Source organism: Oncorhynchus gorbuscha, linkage group LG02, assembly GCF_021184085.1.
Source record: "Oncorhynchus gorbuscha isolate QuinsamMale2020 ecotype Even-year linkage group LG02, OgorEven_v1.0, whole genome shotgun sequence".
Lineage (NCBI taxonomy): Eukaryota > Metazoa > Chordata > Actinopteri > Salmoniformes > Salmonidae > Oncorhynchus > Oncorhynchus gorbuscha.
Window position 1 is genome coordinate 80,556,708 of NC_060174.1, and position 16,712 is coordinate 80,573,419.

At 41.9% G+C, this 16,712-nt stretch overlaps 1 protein-coding gene across 3 annotated transcripts in view; it reads right to left on the reverse strand.

Annotated features, from left to right (window-relative positions):
* The window catches only part of LOC124010745 (nuclear receptor corepressor 1-like), a 125,127-nt gene that overhangs the window by 42,696 nt on the left and 65,719 nt on the right, over positions 1–16,712 (reverse strand). For all 3 annotated transcript variants that reach the window (XM_046323406.1, XM_046323397.1, XM_046323390.1), the window contains exons 15-17: positions 9,251–9,381; positions 8,142–8,440; positions 1,625–1,705 (exon numbers count right to left, since the gene is read on the reverse strand). In XM_046323406.1, the coding sequence (XP_046179362.1) occupies positions 1,625–1,705; positions 8,142–8,440; positions 9,251–9,381 (511 nt within the window). The remainder of the gene's footprint in view (positions 1–1,624; positions 1,706–8,141; positions 8,441–9,250; positions 9,382–16,712) is intronic.

A 16,712-nucleotide genomic window follows, 5' to 3' on the forward strand; every position in this document is an offset into this window, starting at 1 on the left:
TCCCTGGGATATATAGGCTAGGTTTGTCGACTAAAATCTATGTACGGAAAAATGTACATGGGTTGGGGGAGGCGTGACCAAATCATTTCCAAATCCGCAAACCCACCCAAAACAGCCTTAATTAATCCGCATTAATCCTTCTATTTACTCTCCTGTCCAATGTGCTTAGCCCCATTGGCACTCTCATGCTGCACTTCCACCTAAGACAGTCCCCACACCAAAGTAATGCCAGTGTTTTCTATTAAAGTAAGCTCTAGTGTTATTGTTTCTCCTGACACTAAAAACTTTGGGCGAGCAGAATCAACAACCTCTGCATTATCAAGACCGTTACTTTGTGAGAAGGTGCTAAAGTTCACAGTTAGCCATTATTATGGAAATGACAGCTGAAAAGTACCAGTGGCCTGGCATTGGCCCCAAGGAGGAGCAGGTCCACCGACGCCATGGCCCAGTGAGACACAGGTGCTGGTACACGTAGATGGAAACAGAAAAGTCTGAGCCTTTTCGGTAAAACACCAGGATAAATGATGGAAACTCGACATGTCTCGCCCTCTACCTTTTTCTCCCATTGTCCACCAGAGTCTACACTGACAGAGATGGAGGAGTACTGGCCTGGCTGGAAGGTAACTATGGGTCGATGGGGTCAATCTCCCATGGACTGAGTGACGCAACTGGCGAAGGCAGAAACGCTGTTGTGTCCACTGTCAGTAACTGCATGAAATGAAAGACTCACCTCTCAAAAGGAGTGGTTTTGGAGAGAAAATGTTTTGGGGTAAAGTCCTATAAGATCCAGAGGCCTGGCAAATTGTTTTTGTGATTAATAGATATGATCTTTAGAGGAAACTCAAACTGTCACGATGTTACTTCATACTTTGGCCTAATAGATCAGTTTTGATCGGCACGCAGAACAGAGCCACTGCAGTTAGCTACCAGAAAAAGTATCCTCGCTCAAACCACTCAGTCTTGCTTCGCCCTAAAAGCCTCCACCAGTTATGCACCCAGCCAGGCGAGTGTCAGAGTGATAGTTTATGTGGGAGCAAACTTGTATTTGTGAGAGGTATTGACATGTTGAATGCACTGAGCTGTCTGTTTGAACTACTGGCACACAGCTCGGACACCCATGCATACCCCACAAGACATTCCACCAGAGGTCTCTTCACAAGCCCCAAGTCCAGAACAGACTATGGGAGGTGCACAGTACTACATAGAGACAGAAATACTTGGAACTCTGTTCCACATCAAGTAACTCATGCAAGCAGTAGAATCAGTTTTAAACAGATAAAAATACACCTTATGGAACAGCGGGGACTGCGAAGAGACAAGCACAAACACATGCATAAGATAACATACACACACGTACACATGGATTTTGTGCCGTAGATATGTGGTAGTAGAGCAGGGGCCTGAGGGCACACACTTAATGTGTTGCGAATATATTGTAATGTTTTTAAAATTGTATAACTGTCTTAATTTTGCTGGACCCCAGGAAGAGTAGCTGCTGCCTTGGCAGGAAGTAATGGGGATCAATAATAAATACAAATTTCGACTAGAGAGATCAAACTCGAAAGAGAGAGGGGTGAGAAAAACAGTAGATAGAGAAATAAGAGAAATAAAACAAAAACACTACCTTTTTTGGCAACCTCCATCTCCTCCTCGGTCCAGCGAGAAGTCTCTCCGGTTTCGCCGTTCGCAGCAGCAGCTCCTCCTGCTTAAGTCACAGAGAGAGAACAGAAACCTTCATAATCAGCCCACAGAGAGAGAAAGTACAGTACCAAGCTCGATCCGCTTCTCAGCCGTCTTGCTTCTCATGGCTGCTAATCTAATAATCAGTTTACATTCTGTGGCTCGCTGCCGAGACCTACCCCTCACGCTCTCTCTTACACTCCCTTTCTCTCGTGCTCTCTCATGCTCCCTCCTATTTCCCTTCACTCTCTCTCTCCTCTCCCTCAACCCCCTCCTCCCTCCCCCCCCCAAGGGGAGGGTCCGTGTCACCTGATCTGGCTCTAAACAGCGGAGTAGAGACAGGCCTCCCAACATCCCCCTCTTTGGGAAACGGCCTTGGACAGGGACAAAATAGACAGAGAGAACAGCCAACAGATTTACCACTCATATCGCTGCTACAATGCAACACACACACACACACACACACACACACACACACACACACACACACACACACACACACACACACACACACACACACACACACACACACACACACACACACACACACACACACACACACACACACACACACACACAGATGGAGGCTGGGGCTGAGAGAGAGTGAACCCTGGCCCAGCCTACTCCACTGGACCCAGAGATTGTGTAAACATTTGGACCAATATAGATGCAGTACGAACCCGACATTTACACAAAACATTTTTACTGAGGAGATACATTCTTACGGTTTAGACGGCACCTAGCGAACGGTCTAGGGCCACACAGACTTAAATCTACTCAAATGTTTACTGAATCACTGCTCCTGTCCCGTTCAACATGTTCACCTAATCTTACTGCCATTCCCTCATGACCCCATCATGGCTTTCAAGATCCAGGGAGGTGGGCAGGTCATTAATCTCGGCTGGCTCTTTGAAGAGATATGGGGCCATTTTGGACTGACCCTATACAATGGACTGCTTTTGACCCGGCTCATAGGACTGGTGAGACTCTGAATGAGATCAAACTGGGTTTTAAAACACAAACACTAGGCTTGGGCAGTATACAGTACAGTGCTGCTTGAAAGTATGTGAACCCCTTGAGCAATTACAGATTTGTTTTTACCATGACATCTTGATTTAATCAGAACCAGTCTTTGTGATCTGATATTACAGGTTTATATTTACCAATATAGGAAATCATGCATGTAGCAGAAAAACAAAATTAAAAGGAATTAGTGCAGGTGCAAAAATAAGTGAACCCCAAGTTGCATTGGTTAAATCAAGTAGGTAAGTAAAATCAGGTGGGTAAATAATTTGTTACCAAAGGAGAGATCGTTAGGAATGAGTTTGGGCAGGACTCTGATAAATACAGATCAAAAACCTGGTCAGTTTGGTGTTACCCATCCAGGTGAATACAAACCACACCATGCAGAGAGGATAGGAGATCTCAGAGGACATCAGGACGAGGGTACTGAGAGCACATCAGTCTGGGGAAGGCTATAAAATAATTTACAAATGGAGAGCATATAACATGACAGCAACTCGGCCTAGAAGTGGACCCCTTCCCAAAATATCCCCAAGAGCCAAAAGAAAATAAATAAATCAGGCAAACCCAAACATAACATCTAGAGATTTGCAGGCCTCTCATGCTGCAGCTAATCAAAGTTTACCATTTTAAAAGGAAAATTGGTCATTAGAAAACCCTTTTGCAATTATGTTACCACAGCTGAAAACTGTTGTTCTTATTAAAGAAGCAATAAAACGGTCCTTCTGTAGTGTAGTTGAGTATCTGGAGCGTCAGCATTTGTGGGTTTGATTACATGCTCAAAATGTCCAGAAACAAAGACCTTCTGAAACTGTCTATTCTTGTTCTGGGAAATAAAGGATAGTCCATGCGAGAAAATGCCAAAAAACTGAAAATCTCGTAGTACTCCCTTCACAGAACAGCACAAACTGGCTCTAACCAGAATAGAAAGAGTGGGAGGCCCCGGTGCACAACTGAGAAAGAGGACAAGTACTTTAGAGTGTCTAGTTTGAGAAACAGAAGCCTCACAAGTCCTCAACTGGGAGCGTCATTAAATAGTACCCGCAAAACACCAGTCTCAACATCAACAGTGGTGCAAGGTCAACAACCTCGCCCTCAACGTGATCAAGTCAAAAGGATATGATTGTGGACTACAGGAAAAGAAGGACCGAGTACACCCTCATTCTCATCGACAGGGCTGGAGTGGAGCTTCAAGTTCCTTGGCGTCCAATTCACCAACAAACTAACATGGTCCAAGCACACCAAGACAGTCGTGAAGAGGACACGACAAAATCTATTCCCCCTCAGGAGACTGAAAACATTTGGCATGGGTCCTTAGATCCTCAAAAAGTTCTACAGCGGCACCATCGAGAGCATCCTGACTGGTTGCATCACTGCCTGGTATGGCAACTGCTCGGACTCCGAACGCAAGGCACTACAGAGGGTATTGCGCACGGCCCAGTACATCACTGGGGCCAAGCTTCCTGCCATCCAGGACCTCTATACCAGACGGTTGTCAGAGGAAGGCCCTAAAAATTGTAAAAGACTCTAGCCAACCTAGTCATAGGGTGCTCTCTCTGCTACCGCAAGGCAAGTGTTACCGGAGCGCCGAGTCTAGGTCCAAGAGGCTTCTAAACAGCTTCTACCCCCAAGCCATAAGACTCCGGAACAGCTAACCAAATGGCTACCCAGACTATTTACATTGCTGACCCCCCCCCCCCCCCCCTGCACATTGACTCTGTACCGGTACCCCCTGTATATAGCCCCGCTATTGTCATTTACTGCTGCTCTTTAATTATTTGATATCCTCATCTTACTTATTTTTAAAGGTATTTTCTTAACTGCTTTGTTGGTTAAGGGATTTTTCCTTCATCTTGTTCAACTGTTACCATGCACCTGCAAAAAAAGATTGCTCGCATGTGCAAGTGCCTTTTGAATTTTGGTAAAGGGCTTGTCTACTACACCTGTTGTGTTTGGCGCATGTGAAAAATAAAATTAGATTTGAACCGAAATGCAATTCATGGGAGGGTTGCTAGGAAGAAGACTCTGCTGTCAAAGAAATAACCAAAATGCCCATCTTAACTTTGCCAGAGACCACCTGGACAAACCTGAAGGTTTCTGGAAGTCCATTCTCTGAACCGATGAGTCCAAAATGAACCTTTTTGGTCAAAATCAACACAGCTATGTCTGCGGAAAACCCAACACCACCTCAAGTCAAGCATGGCGGTGGGAATGTCAAGAAAAAAGCCAGACTACAGTTTGCAACTGCACATGGGGACAAATATCATATTTCTGGGAGAAATGTCCTCTGGTCTGATGAGGCAAAAATGGAACCGTTTGGCCATAATGACCATCGTTATGTTTGGAGGAAAAGGGGGAGGCTTGCAAGCTGAAGAACACCATCCCAACCGTGAAGCACGTGGGTGGCAGCATCATGTTGTAGGGGTGCTTTGCTGCAGGAGGGACTTGTGCACTTCACAAAACAGACGGCATCATGAGGGAAGACAATTATGTGGATATATTTAAGCATCATCAAAACATCAGTCAGGAAGTTAAAGCTTGGTCGCAAATGGCTCTTCCAAGTGGACAATAACCCCAAGCATACTTACAAAGTTGTGGCAAAATGGCTTAAGGACAACAAAGTCAAGATAGGGCCATCACAAATTCCTAACCTCAAACCTATAGAAAATGTGTGGGCAGAACTGAAAAAGTGTGTGCGAGCAAGGAGGCCTACAAACCTGACGCAGTTACACCAGCTCTGTCAGGAGTTATGGGCCAAAATTCACCCAACTTATTGTGGGAAGCTTGTGGAAGGCTAACCAAAACGTTTGACCCAAGTTTTTTTTTTTTTACCTTTATTTAACTAGGCAAGTCAGTTAAGAACAAATTCTTATTTTCAATGACGGCCTAGGAACAGTGGGTTAACTGCTTGTTCAGGGGCAGAACGACAGATTTGTACCTTGCAAGTTCAAACCCCCGAGCTGACAACCTTCCGGTTACTAGTCCAACGCTCTAACCACTAGGCTACCCTGCCGCCCCATAAACAATTTAAAGGCAGTGCTACCAAATACTAATTGAGTGTGTGTAAACTTCTTACCCACTGGGAATATGATGAAAGAAATAAAAGCGGAAATAAAAATTCTCTACTATTCTTCTGACATTTCACATTCTTGAAATAAAGTGGTGATCCTAACTGACCTAAGGCAGGGTATTTTTACTAGGATTAAATGTCAGGAATTGTGAAAACCTGAGTTTAAATGTATTTGGCTAAGGTATATGTAAACTTTCGACTTCAACTGTACCAATCCCGTCAATACCGTTGAAACTATTTCTTTGGCAAATTTTTATAAATGTTTATATTTGAAGCTACTTTTTAAGCAAATACCTGCAGTCAACTTGTGCAATACATTAGGAGATAAAGAAAATCGCATTCTTCATTTCACCTGTCACATAATTTCTCATTATGAAGCATACCGGTAGTCCCCATTCAAGTGGTGTATGTTTACTCACTCTTGTGTAGCATGCACCAGGGGACATAGTTACAGTATGGAATGCACAACTAAATGTTAGTAGTTATAAGACCTATCTGGCTAAGTTAAGTGTAAAATGTGCTAAATGCAGTTGTGCATTCGATTTGCTGATTTAGTAGCTTGTTAGCTAAATGGTTAGCTTCTTTCAAAATTAAAGCTTTGCTTGGTAAAATCAGAGAAATCCTCTCCTAGATTTTAGAGCCTTGCTGTCTAATATTTGTTTTGTGCCTGCAGCAAACTATGAGTAACATTTTTTTGTTACTTGTATAACTTTGAGCTGGGATGTCTGTCCTGCAAATAATTTCAGTCAGAGACCATATACATTTTTTGCAATACGCTCGTTAGCATTCTCTATGGGATTTTACATGTACTTGTTATCGGCTAACCTTTGTATTAATTTTTTTTTTTTTTACCTTTATTTAACTAGGCAAGATCAGTTAAGAACAAATTCTTATTTTCAATGACGGCCTAGGAACAGTGGGTTAACTGCCTGTTCAGGGGCAGAACGACAGATTTGTACCTTGTCAGCTCAGGGGTTTGAACTTGCAACCTTCCGGTTACTAGTCCAACGTTCTAACCACTAGGCTACCCTACCCAAAGGCTCAGTGGGGTTTGAAAATAGCACTCCTTTGTGTTCAGTGATGGTATTACCGAATATCCCAGGATGGCAAAAGGTATGACTATCTGGATTACCGCCCAAGCCTAACACACACAAAACCAGCACGGAGGCTGTGAATCAGCAGAGGAGAAGAGAGGAGACAAGCAGTCTGCTCAGCAGTCAGTCATTTCAGAAGATTGAACTTAAAATGGTCCTATGCAAATCCGTGATGCACCAGAGTCAAGAGGGGACAAGGGGTTGACAAACTGCACCTTATTTCCCAGTCTGACTTTAAAAAGGACAGCACAACATGTAGGTTTTGGTCAATACAGAAATTAGCCATAAAGACGAAATTCCTTAAAATAATACAACTTGATTTTACATCTTTGGATGGATATTCACCTTTCTGAGATGGATAATCAATTATTCCATTCAAATCTTTACAAGGATGTAGCTTAAATTCACCTTTCTAAAACACTTTTGTGTTTGCTTGAATCCTCTGGTCAGAGACCTGAGCCTGCACAGTCTTGACGTTCAGCACACAAACATCAAAAGAAGCTCTCAGAGCAGCACAAGGACAAATGAAGTGTTTAGGCTGAGGTACAGCTGTGAGGAGCCATGACAACAGGTCCACCCCAGACACCACACTATTGCCATTGTGATGATGGCTAGGGTATAGGCTAGACCGACTGAACCCCTGGCTAGGTTACAGAAGTGAGACAGTCTGTTATGGCATTGTGTTGAGCAGCAAAACATCAAAAAGAAAGTCAACCTGAACCTGGTGAACCAGGGACCTATTCAGTGCGGTGACATGATAGAAATATAGCTAATGAATAGAACTGACTCCAGTTGTTAACTGCCCACCCTGTCACGTGTGTGTAAAGGTACCTGGGGTTAATTATATAGTATGTGGTGTTTTTCTTAAAGCAAGAGGTGTTTCAGCTCAGCTGTATGACCATTGGGACTTATTTAGGCAAGTTGTGCCGTCCTCTTCTATAGCTGGGACCTATAAAAGCATCCTCACAATGCTATTATATTTCAGGGCCTTTCCAGGAAAAAAACTCACATAAGATAATCATGAAGCCACAGTTCACTCCCCACACACTTGTTCAAACCTCCATAGCTGAGGAGCAATACCTCGTGTTGACAGGAGTTGAGACTTATTATCTACTCAGTCCCATTGTCACAAATACAACATAACCACAAAACTAGTAAACCACCTTAGTAAGCATAAGTCTATTTTTTTGAGATGCATCTTGGTAAACATTTTTTTTCTTCTTCCAGGGGATGGTAGTGGGCTACTAAAAGCGTAGAATAGCTGAGGTGCTTACCTCCTCTGTTAGGGTCCATGAGGGGCTCACCCGGTGCAGATTTGGTGGGCTCTCTCACAGCCTTCTGGATAGTAGGCTCAGGTTTGGAAGGCTGAGGGGGCTCGGAGGGCAAGAGAGGCTCGGGTGGCAGTGGCTCCTCGGCCGCCACAGAGGCAGCCTCATTGGCCATGGAGCGCGTGGTGATCCTTCCCTTGCGCCGGCCCTGGCTGTTGGCGGTCTTCCTGCCACGTGGCGTGCTCTGCTCCTTACCGTCCTCGTCCTCCCCGCCGTCACACTTGTCTTTGTCTTTTCCAATGTCCCTGAAGGACACAAGAGAAGGGATTGTTTTATTTTATTCAACTCAACTCTTTATTCAACTCCAATTAATTTTGAGATGGAGAAGGGATTAGAAGAATTGAGGAAATGAGAAATTAAAAAGAGCTACTGACTCTTAAGAGAAGAGCCCGGCAGACATCTTGACCCCAGGACTCTGATCCATTAGCCAGATAACTCCCTGCCTTTTTACCCAGCTGGATCAGTGGGCTGCAGTTAGTCATGACTCATGTGTCCTAACCAACCATCAAATGAGAAATGCAAGTGCCTGTAAAAAAATAAAATGTTTTTTTTTGTTGTTTTGTAATTATTATTATTATTTAGATTGGACTATTATTTAGATGTTCCTAAGCATTTAGCTATGCAAATAGGCTTGACAGTTTATGAAAATGTCCATTGTGGAATTTACAGGCACTTGCATTTCTTATTTGATGGTTGGTTAGGACACGAGCCATGATTAACTGCTGCCCACTGATCCAGCTGGGTAAAAAGGCAGGGAGTTATCTGGCTAATGGATCAGAGTCCTGGGGTCAAGATGTCTGACGGGCTCTCCTCTTCAGAGCCAGTAGCTCTTTTTCATTGAGCTTTTCCTCAATTCTTCTAAACCCTTGATCTAAACCCACATCTATGAGGGCTCCAGAATTCCTGTCACCTCAACTGAAGGTAAACATTTACTGGGAGGTACAGATTCTCAGAGGTGGATCGGGCCAGAGGCTGACTATAGCCAGGACTAAAAGCTGTACCTGTGGGAAACCCATGCAAAAGTGTATACGCACACTGAGCTATTCAAAACTCACCTGGAGTCCTCCTTTTCATCTTTCTCTTCCTCTTCCTTATTCTGCTCGTCCTCTTTTTTCTCTGACTTCTCCAACTTGTCCTCTTCAGGTTTATCGTCTGACTTTTCTTCTTGTGAGGATCGTGTTATTTGCTAGGAAAAAAACAAGGATACATTTTTTAAATTACTATTTTTAAAATGTATACATGGCAACTCTTCACCAGAGTCATCAAATAGGGAGATTCTCTAATCTCTCATTATGCCAGACAGAGAGCACTCTAGTCTATTCAAGTTCATCATGATGACGCAGTTCAATCTGGGCCAGAAAGTTTACAAAAAGGCAGCCCACTGCTCACTAATGTCTAGTTTTAAAAGTCTGGCCATGTTTGAATTCCTATTTAGTGACCGAGTGAGTGGGGTTAATGAGGCACACAGCTAAAACAGCTCGCCATGACCCACTTTCCTTTTAAGGCAACATAATAGTGGTGCGCTAGAACAACACCCTTTAGGAAAGAAAAGGATTCAGGATGAAAAATAAGTGACACCGTAAAAAATACCAAATGATGGGCACTGACTATGTTTCAATACATTACATTTACATTTAAGTCATTTAGCAGACACTCTTATCCAGAGCGACTTACAATACATGTGTATTTCTGTAACATGGCTAAAACACCTTTCTCCTACACATTGCCTGTGTGACTAGTTAACTTCTCGGGAAGGTATGGGCCGCTTTGCACGTCTCACAGACAACTAAGAAGATCAGATGTGCCATTGCATACACAGTATCTTCAGTATTATCTAGAATCCATATGTTGCCATGTTGACCAGTTTTAATGTAAATGACCAATGAGTTGGTATAGGTGTTTTTGCACTTGACCAGTGAGAATGAGACCAATGAACACGTGCAAGTTGACAGTAGGAGGTGTAAAACTTGTCTGGCATAGTGTTTCAGCTGAGCACAATCCTTCCGTTGGGATGTAAATTAAAGACTTGAATTGGATTCAAGCATTTGTTCTCAATATCTTCATTACCATTCACAAAGCAATAAACTGACGGACCTACAAATCACACCATGAATTTTAGAGCGACCTACGGTTTATTTCAGATATGATATACCATTTCATGGCCTATTAATGCACTCTCCAGCCAAGCGAAGCCACAAATCAAACAACAGTTAATTATCTTTACTTTTGCAGCAATCACCCAAACTCAATGCCTGACCCCTTACACATTCAGAAGCCTGCTAAAAGTTCATTGAGTGGTCTGCTGCTTAATTATTCAGACTAAAGAGAGAACAGACAGACTGTCCCACAAACTGAACAACAGTACTATGTCATAATGTGACGAGCTAGCCTAAATGCCCTAGGGTTATTCCCCCATTTACCAGGCAGTCCAATATCCTCAAAGCTAACCAAATAAGAAACAAAAGGGAACCAGGAGTGGAGTTTAACAGCCTGGTCATGCACCCAGTGTCAATAAGATGACTATGGCTTCCTTTGATGATCTTCACATGGAGGGGGTGTCCACAGGATCATGCCACACACACACACACACCATAAGTACAATACATGCGATTGTTCCCCCTGGATTCAGCTGGTGTAGAAAATCAAAGGCCTCACATGACAACTAAATGAAGAGAATTACAGTGAAAGATGGGGTGAGTGATAGGGTGTCCTGAACCCACAACCACCCCAACCCATCTTAGAAAAATCAGAGTTCATATACGCAGTCATTCAAGTCATTATGATTGCCCATGACAATTAATAATCACATTAGCTTACAGCAAGAATACAGATACTATACAAACCAAGATTTACTTTTGCAGCCACCAATCAATATAAAGCTTTTGGCGGATGCACCAATGATGAAAAGGATCTTAATGTTGCATTTTGTATAAAAATACTAAAGTACACATTTATATACAGGATCAGTCAAAAGTTACTCATTCACCTACTCATTCAAAGGGTTTTCTTTATTTTTATTTTTTACAATTTTGTACATTGTAGAATTATAGTGAAGACATCAAAACTACAAAATAACAGATATGGAATCATGTAAACAAAAAAAGTGTTAAATAAAAATATGTAATATTTTTGATTCTTCAAAGTAGCAACCCTTTGCCTTGATGACAGCTTTGTACACTCGTTGCATTCTCTCAAGCAGCTTCACCTGGAATGCTTTTCCAACAGTCTTGAAGGAGTTCCAATTTAAGCAGAGCACTTGTTGGTTGCTTTTCCTTCACTCTGCGGTCCAACTCATCCCAAACCATCTCAATTGGGTTGAGGTCAACTGATGCAGCATTCCATCACTCTTCTTGGTCAAATAGCCTTTACACAGCCTGGAGGTGTGTTGGGTCATTGTCTTGTTGAAAAACAAATGATTGTTGGACGAAGCGCACACCACATGGGATGATTTTTCTGCAGAATGCTGTGGTAGCCATGCTGGTTAAGCGTGCCTTGAATTCTGAATAAATCACTGAGTGTTGCCGGCAAAGCACCACCACACCACCTCCATGCTTCATGGTAGGAACCACACATGCGAAGAGCATCCGTTCACCTACTTTGCATCTCACAAAGACACAGCAGTTGAACGCAAACACCTCACATTTGGACTAATCAGGCCAAAGGACAGATTTCCACCTGTCTAATGTCCATTGCTAGTGTTTCTTGGCCCAAGCAAGTATTTTCTTCTTCTTACTGGTGTTTTTTAGTAGTGTTTTCTTTGCAGCAATTTGACCATGAAGGCCTGATTCACCCAGTCTCCTCTGAACAGTTGATGTGTTTGTTACCTGAACTCTATGAGCTGCAATCTGAGGTGCAGTTACTTGCCGATTTCTGAGGCTGGTAACTCTAATGAACATATCCTCTGCAGCAGAAGTAACGCTGGGTCTTCCTTTCCTGTGGCGGTCCTCATGTGAGCCAGTTCCATCATAGCGTTTGATGGTTTTTGCGACTGATCTTGAAGATTTGTTCAAAGTTCTTGACATTTTCCGGATTGGCTGACCTTCATGCCTTAAGTAATGGACTAATTTCTCTTTGCTTATTTGAGCTGTTCTTGTCATAATAAGAACTTGGTATTGTACAAAATAGGGTTATATTGTCTGTATACCAACCATACCTTGTCACAACACAATTGAATGGCTCAAATGCATTAAGGAAAGAAATTCCACAAATTAACTTTTAATAAGGCACACATTTAATAAGGCAATTTTTTGGTTAATGATTCAATATGTGTTTTTTAATAGTTTTGATGTCTTCAATATTATTCTACAATGTAGAAAATAGTCAATATTTTCAAAAAATCCTAGAATGAGTAGGTGTGTCCAAACTTGACTGGTAAAGTATATCCACATAGTGAACGTTCATAACACATAAGCATACATTACATGCATATTTACCAGTAATAGTTTAGAATGTATTCACTAAAAGCAGTAGATACTAGATAGCAGAACCCCTGGGTCAGATACAGGTCTGAAGACAAGTCCCACAGAGTGATTGAGAATAGAGCAACATTCTTTATTATCATTGCTGGCGCAGAACACCAGACTACCTCCCTCCTCTGCCTGTTCCACGAAAGAACTGTTCTGGAACAAGTCTGGCTATGCCAAGCCAAACATACCATGCTGGTACCGGATGGGGCCAAGGAATTTCAAAACTCAGTGGTGAGGCAGAGGGGGAATGAGGCAGAGAAGATAAAAGGAGAGCGAGCAAGAGTGAACGAGAACAAGAGAGAAATAGTAGAAACAGGGAGAAAGGCAGAGAAGATAAGTAGATTATTTAAAAAGCATGAAGATTGACAAGGATGAATTTGAATGCATGAAGACCGACATTAGTGGTGGGCTCGATCTACAGACAGATCAGAGACACCATTTGGCCAAGTAGACATGGGTCGTGTTCAGCAACAAAACAGAAAACATTTAGCAACAACAAAAATCTATGTTCCTTTTGGAGACGTTCAGGTAATACCACTTGTGAAACTCTTTAAAAAGGTTTCTGTACCACAGTTATTCCTCCACACTAGAGCAGTCCTGGTGGGGTCAGGGATCACGTGTGTTTATTTTGGAGACCATCTGGGCACCATGATGGCATTCCTGTCTTCTCTCCCCATTTTGCTCAAGTGCTTCCAGTGCTGCTTCCACACCACTGATGTTCTCCAAATCTCAATGGAGCCCTGTTAGCCAGTTTTTTAGACTGTGTTTTTTCCCCCCCTGACCTGGTCTGAGTTTTCATTTCTCCCCTCTCTCGCCTTCTTTTCACTGGTTCCCTAGTGCTGTTTGAGTAAGGAAATGACAACCACAAGATCATCTTTTCCTTTTCCTAACCTGGAGTTTAAATGGGGCATCAGAGAGATCTTTGAAACACACACACACACGCTGTTAACTTCTCTAGGGTAGGGGACAGCATTTGGAATTTTGGATGAAAAGCGTGCCCAAATTAAATGGCCTTCTACTCAGGCCCAGAAGATAGGATATGCATATAATTAGTAGATTTGGATAGAAAACATTCTAAAGCTTCCAAAACTGTTAAAATAATGTCTGAGTATAACAGAATTGATTTGGCAGGCGAAAACCTGAGAAAAATCCATTCAGGAAGCTGGATTTTTTTTCTTTTTTTTTCTTTTTCTATTCAATGCCATTACAGTATCCATTGACTTAGGACTCAAATTGCAGTTCCTATGCCTTCCACTAGATGTCAACAGTCTAGAAATTGTTTCAGGCTTGTATTCTGAAAAATTAGGTAGTAAGAGTAGTTTGAATGAGTGGACCCTGCCGTGTCACAGAGCTTTTTCATGTGCGAGACCGAGAGTGTGCCTTTCTTGTTTACCTTTTATATTAACGACGTTATTGTCCGGTTGAAATATTATCGATTATTTTGGCTAAAAACAACCTGAGGATGGAATATAAACATCGTTTGACATGTTTCTATGAACTTTATAGATACAATTTTGATTTTTTTGTCTGCCTGTTTTGACTGCGTTGGAGCCTGTGTATTACTGAAGAAAATGATCAAACAAAGGGGAGGTTTTCGGATATAAAGCGAGACTTTATCGAACAAAAGGAACATTTATTAAATAAATTCATGTCTTCTGAGTGCAATCATATGAAGATCATCAAAGGTAAGTGATTACTTTTCTCTCTATTTTTGACTTGTGTAACTCTTCTACTTGGCTGGTTACTGTTTGTAATGATTTGTCTGCTGGGCTATGTTCTCAAATAATTGTATGGAATGCTTTCGCCGTAAAGTATTTTTTAAAGTCTGACACCGTGGTTGGATTCACAAGAAGTTCATCTTTAAACCTATGTAAAACAGTTGTATCTTTTCTGAATTTTTGTAATGAGTATTTCTGTATTTGAATTTGGCGCTCTGCATTCTCACTGGATGTTGGCCAGGTGGGACACTAGCCCACATACCCTAGAGAGGTTAACAACCTTCAATAAGGAAAGGGAGTAGAATAGACCGTTGAAAAATACCCAACTACTATCTACCGCTAGCTATTCAACCTACCCATCTACCTACAATTCAGTTTGGTATGACCTTCAACTCAAATGGGGGGGGGGGACATAACCCTTTCAGAAAACACTCTTGTACAATTAAGTCAGAATTGGTTTCCTCTCCAAGAGAGCAAAGAAAAACAGAACAAACTTTACAGAAAATACTTATCTCCCGCAAGCCATCTAACCCACCTACCTACAGTTCAGTTTGACCTTTTACAATCCAATGATCCAATAGGCTAATCCAATTAGATAACAAACTTACTAGAATTTCTGTCCTCCACTGGACTCCAGACCTGGGTTCAAATACTCTGTGCTTTATTGAGCTTGCAAAACAGCAAAACCCATCCACATGGCACTCCAGGTGGGCTAGATCAAACAAGTATTTGAAAGACTCAAATAGCAATTGAACACCGGTCTAACTTAAAAACAGTGGATTGTCCACTCTCCCCCTGCATGTCATGATCCAGGTCACTGTGCCAAGTAGGCACCTGGTCAGGCGCTAAAGGCAAGGTTTGGCTCTCTTGGCGTCGCTACAGAAAGCTAATGGTTCTGATTGACTGCTGCTAGATAAATAATCACTGCCAAGTGATTATGAAGAAGAAAAGAACAAGGGAGGGAAACCACTTCTTGCCATTGCATGTCCAAAAGAAGCAGGCATTATTGAGAGTAGTGTAAAAAAAATATTTCAAAAAGACGTGGCAATAGCGCTGACTGATTTCCCTACAATTACATTCCTTAATTTCTTCTCCTGTCGTCTGTGTGAAAGTCTGCCACCTGCTGTAGACTAGAGTAACATCTGTGTGGCTTATAGTGTGGGTAGTAATTCACATGTAACCCGCATGTGGACTTGGTTACAGCCCAGTGAACTGAACTCCTCTAGGTCACCTTTGACTCCATGAAACACACGCCCTTTGGCCCTGGAGGCCATGGCTGGAGGAGAAGGTCAGTAGGCTCTGTCACCTCATAAAATAACAGCTATTCCAGTCCGGATCCATTTCAACATCCCGCATGGCAATGCAAGCAGCCAAGCAGAGGAATACACAACGGGTCTGGTGGATAGACAGACATTTTGGAAATACAAGTGTAATGGTGTATACTTTTTGTGAATGCTTTTCTCCAGTGTTCAATTTGGTGTTTTAATGCAATCACTTGTAATGCAATAACTAAGAGGTGCTAACTACTAACACAGGTCAATATAAAATATACAAAACAGATCCATGCGACATCCATATAGCAGAGTATTAGGAAAATATTAGATTTCACAACAACAAAAAACTCCATTGCAGGGGTATTTAAGAGTAGAGTTAACTAAGTGGGTGTTGTGTGTAGATTGACAAGGATTTTTTATTTATATTTTAGAATAAGGCTGTAACATAACAAAATGTGGAAAAAGTCAAGGGGTCTGAATACTTTCTGAATGCACTGTATATATTTTTTTTCTCTCTCGAATGTCAGATGATCTGGGCCAAAAGACCGTTTTTAATATATTTTTTTTAAAGAGAACACACCTGTGTCTCGTTACAGAAGCCCAAATTTGATATTCTCTCCATTTGCTATACGACTTGGCCTATTAAGCCACTCCTTCAGTTGAATGCATGCTACATTTCTGCTGCAGCGATATTTCATGATCAAACTAATGAATCTAACAGAGTTCTAGGTTCAGAAAGTTAAATTGTTTTTGAATAACCCCAAAACATGGGAAGCCTAAGGTAATGAAGGAGATTTTATATCTTGATATTGTTTCTTCTAATGAGAAATTTGAACAAACCTAACAGCTGAGCAAAGCATTGTAAGACTGAAAGGACGCATGCATAAGTGGCCAGAAAAGATGTCCCCCCTTTCTGTTGCGAACCAAACTACAAAAAACCTAATACTACTAACTGAAATATTAAATCAAAGTTAAATTAAGAAAATGTAAAGTTATGAACAGATGTGGAAAAAGTACCCAATTATCTTTACCTTTTTAAGTATGACATCTTTAAAAACC